The 15,594-nt window shown below is 38.4% G+C and overlaps 1 protein-coding gene across 1 annotated transcript in view; it reads left to right on the top strand.

The window, feature by feature from the left end:
* The window catches only part of COL25A1 (collagen type XXV alpha 1 chain), a 658,924-nt gene that overhangs the window by 451,538 nt on the left and 191,792 nt on the right, over positions 1-15,594 (top strand). The window contains exons 9-11 of the mRNA XM_089668497.1: positions 1,009-1,125; positions 4,089-4,124; positions 12,894-12,920. Of these exons, the coding sequence (XP_089524623.1) occupies positions 1,009-1,125; positions 4,089-4,124; positions 12,894-12,920 (180 nt within the window). The remainder of the gene's footprint in view (positions 1-1,008; positions 1,126-4,088; positions 4,125-12,893; positions 12,921-15,594) is intronic.

Genomic DNA, 15,594 nt, shown 5'->3' with positions numbered 1-15,594 from the left:
TTACATTTTTTTCCAAAGAGAGTCCTTATTTCTAAAACTAACATAATCGATACTTGGACTTTTCCTTTGTCAAGCAAAGAGATTAACAGGAAAAAGGTGTGTGTTAAGTGCAGTAATTATTAGCATCCAATCACTATTCATTTTATTTTTGTTTGGCTTTGATAAAGTGAATTCTGACTGACTGCTATTAACTGCTGCAATTAACACTTTCCATGTAATGTATTTTTTATTGAATACACTTGAAAATGATAGCAATTAGTTAAACAGAACAAAGCTATCACCATGATCCACAAAGTTTTACCTTGTTTGGATTAGTGAAACATTAGTTGGATATAACTTAAATCAGCCGCTTTGCAGTTAACTATTTGGCCTCTCTTCTGCACCATTCTTTGCTTATCTTATTTTATTCCTGTGCAATGCATGCTATATACTATACTGTGCATTTCCAGGCAAAGAAACTTGCTTAATTTATGCCAATTATTACAAAACCACAAGAATAAGCAGATAAAGCCGAATGTATTCTATTACTCCACTAAAATGTTTAAATAGATAAAGCCAATGGCGGGATTCACCAAATATACAGGTTTTCAGTGATAAACACATTTATGGCTTGGGTTTAACATGCCAATTCTTGTGTTATTGTACTCATTAATTTTGTTTAATAATGTCTTTTATATCATAGCCACAAAAATGTCTATCTATTTCCTACCAATTAATTTATTTTATTAAATATTTAAATGTGATAGATATAGTTTCATATTCATATGTAAATTTTAACTGAAACAAATACATAGATATATTGCATTGAACTGCATATCCAGCTTAAAACAAAACAGCAATACAAGTACAACATAAAATATTAATTATATTACCTGTTTAAAAAAAGAAATTTTCTAGACCTTCTAGGCCTAGTTATGCAGCATCAAAAATATATATTGTGCTACACAGAAATGTCCCTTCTGTATCCTACTTTTTTTATGTTGTGACTAACTATTTTCTTTTATTAAGGGTGACCAAGGCCAGGCAGGGCCACCAGGCCCACCCGGTCCTCCTGGACCACCAGGGCCTAGAGGTCCTCCAGGTGACACTGGTAAAGATGGACCAAGAGGATTATCTGGAGTTCCTGTAAGTCTTTACTGTGTTAGGTAAAAGTATGTTTAAAACTGAACTCTGGGCACCTCAAATTATGTGTGTTAGTGTAGCTGCAGTTAGAAGTTACTTTAATCGCCCTTACTTTCTGGAACTGGAACTGTTCTAGACCCTTGCAATCAGTCATAAAGGAGAACTTTGAAACTGCCTGCAGCAAGGAACGTCCACTAATAGAGACAGGCCACACCGGCAGGCTGCTTGTGCACTGGATGACTTATCAACTCCTAACTCTCTAGTAGTTCTGAGTAGGTTACACTATTTTCATTATGGCAGTGCTGCCTGCAGTAGAAGATTTATACCTGTGAAATAGACAGGCTGTTCTCGACCTCTACATGCCCCCCTCTACCCCACTTCACTAATGTGCATCCTGTAACTTCTAGTTGTTTAGGTGCTCAGGAGGCTATTAGCAGTTTGTAGATGTGTTGATACCCAGTTCTCAGCAGATTACATTGATGTTGATATGCCTTTGTTGGTTCCTACAGTGCAGGAGTCTAAATGATGACAAGGGAATCCTGTGCTTGAACACAAAGCCCTTGGGAGAGCCCTTGGGAAATGTAATTGAATGGGACATGCCCATATGTTCGGGTATTCACAAAGGGCACCCTGCTGACCACCCCTACCATCCTGGACAGCACTAGAGAAAGGAACATCTAAGACCTTGTGATGATGTTGCAGAAAATTTGTAATATAAATTATTGGTTTTTAAAGAAGAAATTTTCAGTGGGATTCAAAAAGGATCATAGTGTAGGAACTGAACTGAAAGTGAGCATTAATTAATCAGTGTCACTGATTATATTGTAGATCACTGCTCTCTATTTAACTACTTCATTATGTTCCCTAATATATTTAAATGTTATTATTGTTAATATTATTATTATGTTATCATTAAAAATGATAGTTTTTTAAAAAAAATTACAGCACCCTATTAGTACATTATTACAGCATACCTAGAAGAATTGGTTTGGAATATTAGTAAACAAAATCACAGGGTTGGAAAGGGCTGCTCCCTGTGTTGATCATTACAGCAGTGTGTACCTATAAACTACAACTCCAACAGTTAGTCTAAAAGAAGAACTATCATGGTGGTAAAAAAAAAACAGGTCACTGCCTCTCCAATAAACTACAAGGGTTTTAAAATGAAAATGCCTTCTTTACTTGCTGTCCTCCTGCTTGGCTGCCAATCCCCTTAAACTCAATTTGTGGGCATGTAAACTGTTGAGTGGTGGCAGTGCACAGTTGTCACTGCCCCATGTGTAGTGGGAGCACCTGTTATGTAGTGAGAACTACTGAAGTAAGTGGATAGTAATTTAATAACATGACTCAAGATAATTTACCTTTTTTTTATAAAGAAACCTCAATTACTTTCACTACAATACCAGTGAGAGTAAAAGAAAGGTAGCACAGACTCCTGTACCGGCTGAAAAACAGACTACAGCAAAGGGAACAGGAGTATGATTCTTATTTAAATCATCATTATATATTTACTTAATAATAGTAATATTGATAATAATAGTAGAAGAAAGAGGGGTCACCGTGTTGATGTGATTTTCAATTTGGCAACTAATAGGGTAGCTTTTGTTAACCCTTGACTGTTGGTCATTCAGTGGCTAACAAAAATAATGCAATACTGCAGGCTGGTGAATATGGAATAAGTCCACTTTATAAACATATATCTGTTGATTTAGATTTTAATTCACATGTCTGAGTATATTATGCTGCATTTGTGTCCATTTCTAAACACAGGTTTGCTGCAATTTTGGTATACATGTATTACTCTTCACTTTAAAATGGACAGCACATCTTTAATATTGCTAGTTTTTTGCTGCCCCTTAACAGCCTCTGTATTTTTCAAAAAGAAGGCAATGAACAACCTGTATTTACAAAATTATGTTTTTATGACATGGTTATTTAATTTTTAGTAACATTTTTAGTAACATCCTTTTATGTGTGTATTGGTAGCCTACGATTTACTCCTAGAAAGTAAATCTGAAAAAAAAAATGACGTACCACACACACACACACATATATATATATATATATATATATATAAAAGTAATACACCAAGGTCCCAAGAAAAATGAAATTAGCTAAAAATTTAGCTCAATAAATGGCAAAGAAGCTTGTACAATCCTTGATTTAGGTCCAATGGCTCTGATTAATGGTACTCTTGCTACTTGTTTGTACTGTAAATAATTTAATGCTTAAATCTTGCTGTAGTGTGTAGTTTGGCAATAAAAGATTGAGCATCTCATATTTCATATTACATAAGATTGGTATTTTATTGTTTTTCAAATTACTAGTATTGTTGCTGGTCATTATACAGAGTAAACCAACTAGGAAATGTATAGCCTCTTCTTTGACCTTCAGCAAATATTTAATAATTTGTGGTGGGAATAATGCATTAAGATGTAGAGAAAATAGAATACTGTCTTTAGCATTTGAACATGAACATATTTCCTGATATATTCAAATCAGTAGCAGTGATCAATCACAAAATGCTTCTGTCAAAATGATGATTAAAAATATGCAGTGCACCTTGCCAGATTTCTGTTTATTGTCCTTCAATAAGGATACTTGTTAAAAGGCCATTATAAATTAAAAAATATTTAGCAAAATTTTGGCAAGCCACTGCTGGGTTATCTTAATACATATAGGCAAAGAACAGCATTACATTTGTTGAAATATTTCAGCATAACTGATCAAGGGTCTGACTGCTCTGTTGTGATCAGTATCACTCTATAGATGGTCTGATTGCCAGCTGTTCCTAAAAAGGGGCACCTTCTAATATTTTAGGAAGAGATTCCCCCTTCTGACAAAAAACCATGACTATGCCTTACACTTATGAGTTTTGGGCATCTAGCTTTTGGCATTGATTTTATAATGCAGACAATAAAACATTACATTTATCATTTATAACTGATATGTTCATCTCTTTTTAGGGAGATCCGGGACAACCAGGTGAACCAGGCATAGTCGTAAGTACTGTGAACTCTTTGATAGGAAAACAAAAACATAACTTGAAACTTTTTAGTATACTGTGTGTATATATATATATATATATATATATATATATATATATATATATATATAATATTATATATACAACATCTGCTTATCTGCTTTGAACTCATCTTTGCCATGGTTGGGAAACACTCTGATACAGTTGGATTTATTAATACATTTAAGGAACTGATTTTCTCTGATGCTGATCATATTCCAATACTTTTGACCCTACACTTGAATCTAGTGGCAGCTTTCATAAACCAGTGAATCATAGATTATACTTGTTTGACTTAAAAAATGCGAGACTAACCTTCAATTACATGGTCAATAATTAAACAACTGCTTTGAACAACAACAGATTTTCAAATCTGCAATATCCCAACAAATGGTTAAACTAACTTAAACAAAAGTATTTTTGATCTGATGCTCTTAACTATTGAGTTCTCAGGTATACAAATAAAATCAGTCTGTGAGAAAATTGTTAAGGAGAAAGTTGGCCATTTTATGATTTTCTACTACTCTAGACGATAATGCCAATATTTATTGACAAGCCATTATTCATTTTCAAGAAGAAAAGCTCTCTCGTGTCCATCAGACTCACATCAGTTCAGGCATTACAGGTACGACCAGTACCACACAACACTTTAACAACCCTTAGTTAACAATTGACAAGGTCAGACCAGCCTACACTTGTTCTAGGCCTTCTTTATCCTCTCATGCTCAGGACGTTTTGTAACAGATTGCGGGGGATCCAGAGGAAATACCCCTCATACTCTCCTGCTGAGGAGCTGATCCTTAGTAGAGGATTGCCATTTGTTCCACCTGTCAAAAACTGAATAGTATCAAAATTTAAAGTGAAAAGCACTAAAGATGCATCAGTGAAATCCCCTTTAAATTAGGATTTTCAATGGACTGTATGTTATCTGACCCCTCTGGTGGTTAAGGGTGGAAATACATATAAAAACGTCTCCACAGCTGAATGGATGGCAGTGGAAAAGCTGGCAATCAACGATACAGTTATCTGTCCAGCTAGTTAGGGAGGAACCATTGTAGTCTTTGAGCGCTCTAATTACTGTCATGAGTTACTTTCACATCTTTCTGACTGTGACACTTATACCAGTTTACTCAGTGATCTGCGTACTGAATATAAAGAAATTGTGGATGCAATTATTTCAAGAGCTTAGTCCCATGGTTTGGTTACTGAAGAGGAATCCAAGTTTTCTACAGTGCAATATCTAAAATCTCCTACTATCTACACGTTGCCAAAAAGTCATATTGATTCCAACCATTTGCTTAGAGGATAAGTCATTTCCATCTGCAGTTCATTATTGCAGTCACTTGTGGTCTTGGTGGATCATTTTCAGCACCTTATAGTTGTCAATATGCCTTCTTTTCTCCAGAGGTCCACTTTAGTCATACAGACATTGCTCAATTTTGGTTCCATTCCTCCTGTTGCATACTTAGTTGCTGTGGATTAGGTATGAGCTAAGGTTCAGTCTGAACAAACTTTTTCACGTCTCAGTGGAATTCCCTGCCACACATAAAAAAGGGACTGGGATGCTGGTGACTTATTGATTTAATATGTCTACATGGCCATGTTTGGACTATATCATTGACCAAATTAGACCACATGGCCATATTAGGTCAATGATGTCTCCAGCATCTCCGCCTTTGTGTTTCTTGTAACAAATTCCCACGGGTTCAGGCTGAACTGAGGTCAACTTCAACTTTAGTTCATCCTTACTCTGAACGTTAGGAGTCTACATACATTCCCCTAACTAAAAGGTAAGCTGGTGAAATTTTAAAATCAGCCACCCCCAGTGAAGTTTTTATTTGTTGTGATTCACGATTTATTAATGCCCAATTACTTCCTGCAACTGTTTGAACTTTGCACAATGGTGAAATTTAAAGGATTCACCATATTTGTCTGAGTTGGAAATTGATTCACTTATCTGACATCACCTGATGTTTTGTAATGTTCAATCTGTTTTTTTTTTTATTACTGCATACCAAATACACACACCATTAAATAGTTCTATTGTACACAGCAATATCAAGAAAATCAGGCAAATCATTAGGTGTTAAGCTCAACAAAGCTTGGCACATTCCTTGAGCTTATACGAGACTAGAAGCCTTTTTTTTCAGTACCCTTCATATATTATTTTAACTGCCTTATTTATTTTGTGCTCTACTTGTTTTTATAACTGTAGAACATTAAATTGCTATCCCTTGGCAGTAGATTAGAGTTTCCAGATTTTAATTGATAATGTGTTTTTCCTTGCTATGCAGGTTAATATTGGCCAACCTCAGCTTTCCCTATGGAGGGTTTAAAGTGACTAAATGTTAGAATAATGTACTATTTGAATACTATTTATAATTTCTGACACTTATATTGAAATCTGTGTTTGTTTCTACATAGCTGTTTTTGGATAGAGTAAGGAAGGATCAAAACTCTAATCATGTTTTTATTGCTGTCTGTTTCTACACTGGGCAGATTCACTCTATTGGAAAGTGAGGGAAAATCTATTAAAAGTAAGGGGAAAATCTAAAATTTTGAGTTGTTGCCAGAATAGGATTACAAGGGAAATCTACCAGTCAGGTAGATTGTTCAGGTGACAAGTGTCTAACAAAAGATTTTTATTACTTTAAAGTTATCCTGTCTCATTTCCTGTTGTGTGCATGGAACAGGGTGTGAAGGGTGGTTTATTTTATTTAACTGTAAAAGCCTCCCTTGTGTAGACATCTAAAAGCCTTTAGACTACTGCCAGGTAGAGCCATCTTAGATGTAATGTTAGCAGCCCCAGCAGACTAAGAGCTGTCACTCTAGTGACACTCAATAGGATTCCCCTTTGGTCCTCTTCTGGCGGCTAAATAAAAATATATTTAGGGTGAAGGTATTGACAGAGGAGCTGGGCCAGCACATACTGTAATTTGGCATGCCCAGAAGAAAAGAGGGCTATGGCTTGCAAGGAAGAAGGGGGATGTGCTAGGTAACTGACTCTTCCTGAAGAAATCAAATTTGCTAATAAGTTGAAAGGCACATTGCAAATAAGAAAAATGTTTATGTAAAAGAAAAATGCTGCAAGTAAGTGTTTAAAATTCTTAAATTTCTGCTATTAGCTGCATTTTTTGATTGTGACATAGTCCTTTTAAGTAGGAAAGATGTCATTGATTTGCTGGATAATCTTTCTTTGGTAAAACTCAAAGAAATGAATTAGAATCAAATTAAAAATATGTGACCTTATCCCAATGATTTCCATAAGAATGTTTATTTTTAGGTTCCTGTAACCATAGTGTAACAGGATTACTCAAACTGTAATTTTCAGTGTGCAATAACATTTTGTCCCTATACTAACAACTTTATTTTCAAATATATTGAACTTTGATAAGTTCTTGATATATTCCAATTATATACACCAATATGTCCACACAACTCCTAAAGTTTTTCCAGTGATTATATTAATACCATGCCAGTGTGGTATATACAAAAATGCTCATGTGACCAGTTAAATATGTTCACGTAGTGCTGTGCTTTTAGCAGCTGTAAAATTTTGTCCCTATATTAACAACTTTATTTACAAATATATTGAACTTTGATAAGTTCTTGATCTATTCCAATTATATACACCAATATATCCACACAAACTCCTAAAGTTTTTCCAGTGATTATATTAATACCATACCAGTGTGGTATATACAAAAAATGCTCATGTGACCTGTTAAATATGTGCACGTAGTTCTGTGCTTTTAGCAGCTGTATAACTAGTCAGTCATCCAGCTTAAACTTGTTAAATTAGCCCTGAGGTTAGTCCAAAGTCTATGATTACTTCCATCCAGACATAGTTTAGTAATGACCACAGTTGTGTATGTATAATATTTTTTATAGTTTCATTATCTGGACTCGCGTAACATGCTGAATCATTGGTACTGAAACATTTGGTTGTAAATATCAATAAACAAGACTGACTAATTCTGACTGTCCAAAAACCAGGTTCAAACTGGCCAAATCTGAATTTGCAAAGCTACAATTAGATTCATGTATTGTCCTTTAGGCCTGGTTCACACTAGTGCAATTTCAGATGTGACTTGATTCGCACAGAATTGTATGACAAAGGAAATCACATTGTTTTTAATGGTGGCCACTCACATCAATGCGACTCAGCACATAGCAATTTTGAAAAAGGAACCTGTTCTACTTTGATGAGATTCCTATTGGCCCAATAGGATATAAAAATATTATCAAAGCTGCATCCACGCAGGCAAGGTAGATCAACATCTTTTAACAGCAGTGTGAACCTAACCTTATTTGAATTCCAAAGTGTAAGTAAAAATAGAGGAAGATGATGGGTAGCTCAATGGATTGATGCATGCAGATATATATAATAAGCTTTTCTTTCTCTGTAATACAACACTCTCACATCCAATCTGCTAGAATATCACTATTACCACCTAGTTATTAAGGGGTGTATTTATAAATAAAATTTGCATATCAATTCACCCAGTGAAAGTGCAGGTACATTAGTTTTGTGTGAATGTGGCAAAAAAACAAATGTTTGGAGCTATTTCCTATATATTTATATCTTTTAAAAAATTTTCTCATAAAAGTACTTTCTTATAGAGTTTGAAAAAAAGTAAAAGTAAAGCTCGCTATCAGTAACACTAATGTGCTTTTACCCACCTTGCTTATGCTTCTCTCATGCTCCATTCTTCCACTATAGGGTTCAAGAATCCTTTGCAAATACCAACCATGCTTTGTATTTGCACATACAGTATCTTTTTTTTTTTTTTATAAATATTTATTAATTTTCAACCAAATACAAATCACAATCACCTTCTTCTATAAAAAAAAACATCAAATCAATACATTCCAATTGACATAATTTATCTATATCCCACTTCCCCTACCCTCCCTTACACACATACAGTATCTAATCCTGTTCCGTGGTGCTTGGTCTGACAATACGTTATTTATATATCAAGGGTTTTATTGTTAAGGGGGTGTTTCGACCATGCCTTTGTAGAATGTGTTTTTTTCTAGGAGATATGATTGCCAATCAGGGTGGCAGGGAAAGGTGGTAAAGGTGAGTACAGGCACATTGGGTATCTGCCAAGAATCTTTGGCTAAGTAACTTGTAGTGAATACAAGTTTGCTTTAAACTAAACCCGTGGACATATAAACTATGTTATTCATCAGTTTACCTTTAAAAGAAGGCACGGCCAGGTTCCTGTATCCCCTCTTGATCTTTCGTAGTACGCATAGGGCCCCTAAAGACAAAGGGCACACTGTAATGCCAAACGCGACCAGCTTCCAGGTTGCTAAATTGGGTCCGCCCACTCCAGCTTCCCCCATCTTACTACAGGTTGTTGCAGGCACCTGGAGGAGTCTGCTACTGAAAGTAAATCACAGACAGACCATGTTTCACCCCCATGCCCACCTTTTGCATTCTGGGTTCACAAACTTTTTGCTTTGTTAATATCATACCCATGCATATGCTACTGCCTTGAAAACTGCTTACTAAATGTACAATCTTATAGTTCTCTGTGACCATATTTTTTTTAATAAAACGCTAATGAAGGTTAAACTAAATTGCAGATTAAAAGTTTTACTTGCCCACAGGTTTACTTTATGGTAAGCACATTCACATGCATATACACATAAAAAAATTCTAATAATTGCTAATGCTAATATGCTAATAATTTATTATTCTTCGAAAATATCAACACCTTGCTTGTATATATTGATATCTGTCCACAGCTCATCTACTGACTCTTGGGTTATCAAATAACAATAATAATACTCCAACAGGTGTGCTTTCAATTACACACAATTACCCACCAAATCTAGCACTCATCAGAAACATTAGGCCTGCATTTCTGAAGTTCTATAAACCAGTGGTGTATTTCGGTTTTGTGCTGCCCTAGGCAACACCAAAATTGGATGCCCCCCTCCCTGGCAGAGAGAGCCTGACACAGACCAACACCAGACCCTCCCTGCGGAGAGATCCTGACAGTGACCAACAAAACCCCTGCCCCTTCCCCCCCACCCGAGAGAGCCTTCTACTAACACCCCCCGGCAACAGTGAGAAAGGCACTCACATTCACAGCTCTGGCCACCCCCAGGAACGACAGTCGGCTCTGCATACACATCAAGCAGCCCACAGCCTCTCTCGAATCCCACCTGGTCCTCATGCCGCATATATCCCAGTGCTGCCCCCCCAAAAAATGCTGCCCTAGGGAAATGCCTTGTTTGCCTTGTGGTAAATACGCCCCTGCTATAAACGCTTGTGTTACAGCCTCCTGGCCATCAGTTCTCTGGGTGATTGCCTTATGCTGTTCCTCCTCCTAGTCCTTTGGTCGCTCTCAAGCTCCACAACAACACAGTTAAACAGTATTATAGCTTCAAATCACCTGAGACTTTCTACCTCACCTCCAGTATACTGGGCAGGAACTTGATATACAGAGTTTAAAAAAATAAAACCAGCATAGTGTAAATGATGTATTTTAAATAAAGTAAAAACAATTATAATCACCAGTTCAGGAAAGCGTGATTTGGTTTGTTCATTGATTTAATTCACTATATTTTTGTTAGTTATTCCATTCAATACCTATGCCTGTCTTGTATTAGCGCCACACTTTGTCATAGTACTTTGATATGCTTACTGTTACTCATAAACACAATGCTAGATTGCTAGATTGCAGAGCATATTACATTTTGGCACTTTGCGGTACATTAATATCGTGCCAATTCAGACTAGTCACTGCCATTTTTCATCACATTTTGTTCCCTAATCAATCCTCGTTTTGTTATTGGCTGGTTCCAGTTCATCACTTGTACTTGTATATGCAGTGTAAGAAGTGTAAGAACAGTTACTGACTTCTTACAAGCATTCCATCAATGTGCAGAGCACAGAGGAAGGAACTTCAGTTGAATGCTTAGAAATAACCGGAGAGTTTCAACTTTCAAGCAATGCCAGCAGCTCAACCTCAATCCACATCAAGTTTACTTCTGAAGTCTTTCCAGGGGATAAAGGAGACATGGGAATCTTTCTGTCATCTGCACCACACTGGTGTCTCATCTCCGGAAAACTTCCAGATACATAATGTAATTAGGTTATGTTGCTATAAGGAAGTTGTTTCCACCACAAGGAGTTATTCTCACCTGCTGCCTTAGTTCTTCTCTTGTGGTCCATTTGCAAAACCCATCTACCGCTTGACCACATTTTGTATGTATGTTATTTTTTCATCTCAGTTTACACTGGAACTGGAAATAATTTGTTCCCAGCACTGTTCTTGTAAAGTATACCTTTTCAACTAGAGAAGACAGAAATTGAACTGACCTTGGGTAAATAATGTAAAAATATGATGATGTCGGAGGACATTTTATGTGGATAACATTTCTTCCTAATAACCTTAAGCGACATCCTACCACTTACAATGGCCTATGATGCAGCTGTTTGTAGCAAAGACATCAAAAGGAAACATTCACACACAGAAGATACACAGTATTTCTTGCTAGTACTTCACTTTATTTTGAGTGATAGGAAAAATGTGCAAAATCACCAGATTTGTATCATGTGACCTTTAGTTTTCAGCATTTTGGTAAATAATTAAATTGAGACCAATTTTCTGTGGAACTATTGATTTTACATATGAAATAAAAAAGATAAAGTTCATGAATACGGACAAAGAAAAAAAATATTTTCCTTTCATCCATTTGTGCAAAATGTTCGAAATCCTCTATTGGGACTTTAAAGGCAACCCAAACAGTATTCTATATAAAAATCATTACATATTAGTATAAAATAACACAACATTTCTGAATAGAATTGGTGCTGATAACATCAATAACCTCTAAATTGGACATATGTATTCAAATAAATGGTACCCCCAGATCATACTCATAGTGCATAACCACACTTATTGTGATCAATAACAAGTCTTATAATTATACCTTATATAATATATATAATAACTTATACTGGGAAATCCAATGCATTTCAAATCATTGTTTTTCTCTTTCTTCCTCAGGGATGAAATGTACCTTTCTAAAATTAGATAAAACAAAATTGGAGTTCTTGTAACATTACATAGTATATACAATGGACTTTCAAAATACTTTACCTACCACAAAACACTTACTACTCAAATAATTGTGATTATTATTATTTAAATACCAAACACCATCCATGTGTGCTCCTGCCTTATTACATTGTTACACAGACTTCTGACGGAGACTACAAATGGCCATTTTAACACACATTATGCATGCATGGTTCACTGCTGTCACCATCAGGAAACCAACCCTGAAAAATCACATACAGCCCTTCTGGAGTGAGTGCATGTAGACTGGAAGTGGCTGCAAACAGTCAGGGGGATATCAGCAGCACTGAGATGCAACAAAGGATGAATATAAGGAAAATTGGCATTAGTATACTAGTAAAAGTAAAAAAAAAACATATCAGCTGTTTATGATACACAATGTTTCAGAAAGAAATATCATCCCGTTAGGGTCTACTATAATTAATATTTTCATACTGATGTGCATAAAGATTAACATATAAAATGAAACCCCAATATCTAGTTAATATATTTTAACAGGAAACTCTACTTTACTCTACAGTAAACTCTGCTGCAGAAAAAAAATAAACATATTAAATGATAAAATTTGTATTTTAGGACCAATATATAATTGTGTCAATTAAATGGCGGATTAAATTAACTGAATGCTATTTCTTTTTCAGGGTCCAATGGGGCCTCCTGGACAAAAGGTATGGTATTAAAACGAAACTGCTGCAGAAGTCATTACTGATTCTCTAGCCAAGCTGTATACAGGGGAGGTAGTACAGGAATGGCTACTGTAGACCACAATGAGGCTGTTAGTTTAGTCTATGGAGTGTGCTTTCCCAAAATGCTGCTGGATAATGCGAGACTTAAGATTTCTAATTTCCTCCATCATGGGAGCCTCAAGCAGCTCAGCCCAGACTGTTTTCAATCTGTCTGCTGAACTAGAGGTTAAAAAAGGTTCTCTGGTTTTCCACTGAGACACGACATGCAATTTGAGAAAATCAGGCTCAAAACCCTGTCAGTGTTGGATAAAGTTTCTAATTGAAAATGTAATCTAGCACAAATATAACGGATATGCACCATATGCGTTAAGAAATTGGACTAAAAATACACACATGATGTAGGCTTCTCTGATAAATGGAGGTGGAGAGGTTGTTGTTGTTCTAAGGTGGCCTGGCACTGTTTTGCTGTTTCTAAAGTAAGTCGAACTTTCTTTTTGTAAGTATTTTCATGCAGAAGTGAAAAAAATTAAAACAAATAAATATTATATAATATTTCTGCACACACTTCCTTCCTATTTCCCCTGCACATACTGCCCCCCTTTAACCCTACACCCCCCTTTAGTACTACACCCATCTTCCTGCACACACTGCCCCTCCTTCCTGCGCACACTGTGCCCTTTAACCCTACACTTCCCTCTTCCTGCACACACTGTGCACTTTAACCCTACACTTCCCTCTTCCTGCGCACACTGTGCCCTTTAACCCTACACTTCCCTCTTCCTGCACACACTGTGCCCTTTAACCCTACACTTCCCTCTTCCTGCACACACTGTGCCCTTTAACCCTACACTTCCCTCTTCCTGCACACACTGTGCACTTTAACCCTACACTTCCCTCTTCCTGCACACACTGTGCACTTTAACCCTACACCTCCCTCTTCCTGCACATACTGCCCTCCTTTAATGCTACGCTACACCCCCCCTTCCTGCACATACTGCCCCTCCTTCCTGCACACACTGTGCCCTTTAACCCTACACCCCCCCTTCCTGCACACACTGCCCCTCCTTCCTGCACACACTGTGCCCTTTAACCCTACACCCCCTTTCCTGCACACACTGTGCCCTTTAACCCTAGACCCCCCCTTCCTGCACACACTGTGCCCTTTAACCCCACACCCTCCTTCATGTACACACTGCCCCCCTTTAATGCTACACCCCCTTTCCTGCGCACACTGCCCCCCTTTAACCCCACACCTCCCTCTTCCTGCACACACTGCCCTCCTTTACCACTACGCTACATCCCCCCTTCCTGCACACTCTGCCCCTCCTTCCTGCACACACTGTGCCCTTTAACCCTACACCCCCCTTCCTGCTCACACTGTGCCCTTTAACCCCACACCCCCTCTTTCTGCACACACTGTGCCCTTTAACCCGTCACTCCCTATCCTGTACACACTGCCCCCCTTTAATGCTACACCCCCCTTCCTGCGCACACTGCCCCCCTTTAACCCCACACCTCCCTCTTCCTGCACACACTGCCCTCCTTTAACGCTACGCTACATCCCCCCTTCCTGCACACAATGCCCCTCCTTCCTGCACACACTGTGCCCTTTAATCCTACACCTCCCTCTTCCTGCACACACTGTGCCCTTTAACCCTACACCTACCTCGTCCTGCACACACTGCCCTCCTTTAACGCTACGCTAAATCCCCCCTTTCTGCACACACTGACCCTACTTCCTGCACACACTGCCCCTCCTTCCTGAACACACTGTGCCCTTTAACCCTACACCTCCCTCTTCTTGCACACACTGTGCCCTTTAACCCCACACCTCCCTCTTCCTTCACACACTGTGCACTTTAACCCTACACCTCCCTCTTCCTGCACACACTGCCCTCCTTTAACGCTACGCTACACCCCCCCCTTCCTGCACACACTGCCCTTCTTTAACGCTACGCTACAACCCCCCCCTTCCTGCACACACTGCCCCTCCTTCCTGCACACACTGTGCCCTTTAACCCTTCACCCACCTTCCTGTCCACACTGCCCCCCTTTAATGCTACACCGCCCCTTCCTGCGCACACTGCCCCACTTTAACCCTATCCCCCCTTTCTGTACACACTGCCCCCCTTTAACGATACAACCCTGACTCACACATGTGACATTGTACATACATGCCCACCATCACAGAAGCAGCAAAGCTAATGGTCACAGAACTCCAGGGTGCCTGTCTGGCCCTGAACTTACACAACGACACCAGTAGCTGCCTTGTTTGCTTCTATTTCCTCTGACCCCCCCGCAAACACACTCACCCGTTGTGAGCTAGAACCGGAAGCTGCACCCACTATTCTTGTGACACAGTCAGTGGCAGCAGGTAAACACATACATCAACAAGGAAAGCTGAACAGCAGCAAGTGACCAATCACAATGCAAGTCAGTGCCCAGGGCACCAGTGTCAATCACAAGCGCCAAGCAGGGGCGGACTGACCATTTGGAAACTCGGGCACTGCCCGAGGGCTTGGGGTCAGTAGGAGGCCGCATGAGATGCCCCTGGTACCTTTTTCATAGGCTTTTTTGAGTTTGGGCAAGGACACAGGGGCCCCATGATCCCCTATTGCCCGGGGCCCCTTGAGTTGTCAGTCTGCCCCTGGAGCCA

Source organism: Staurois parvus, unplaced genomic scaffold (assembly GCF_062004578.1).
Source record: "Staurois parvus isolate SC_StPar_1 unplaced genomic scaffold, SC_StPar_1.0 ptg000058l, whole genome shotgun sequence".
Classification (NCBI taxonomy): domain Eukaryota; kingdom Metazoa; phylum Chordata; class Amphibia; order Anura; family Ranidae; genus Staurois; species Staurois parvus.
Note: the sequence above shows the minus strand (reverse complement) of the source record. Positions and strands in the feature narration are given on the sequence as shown.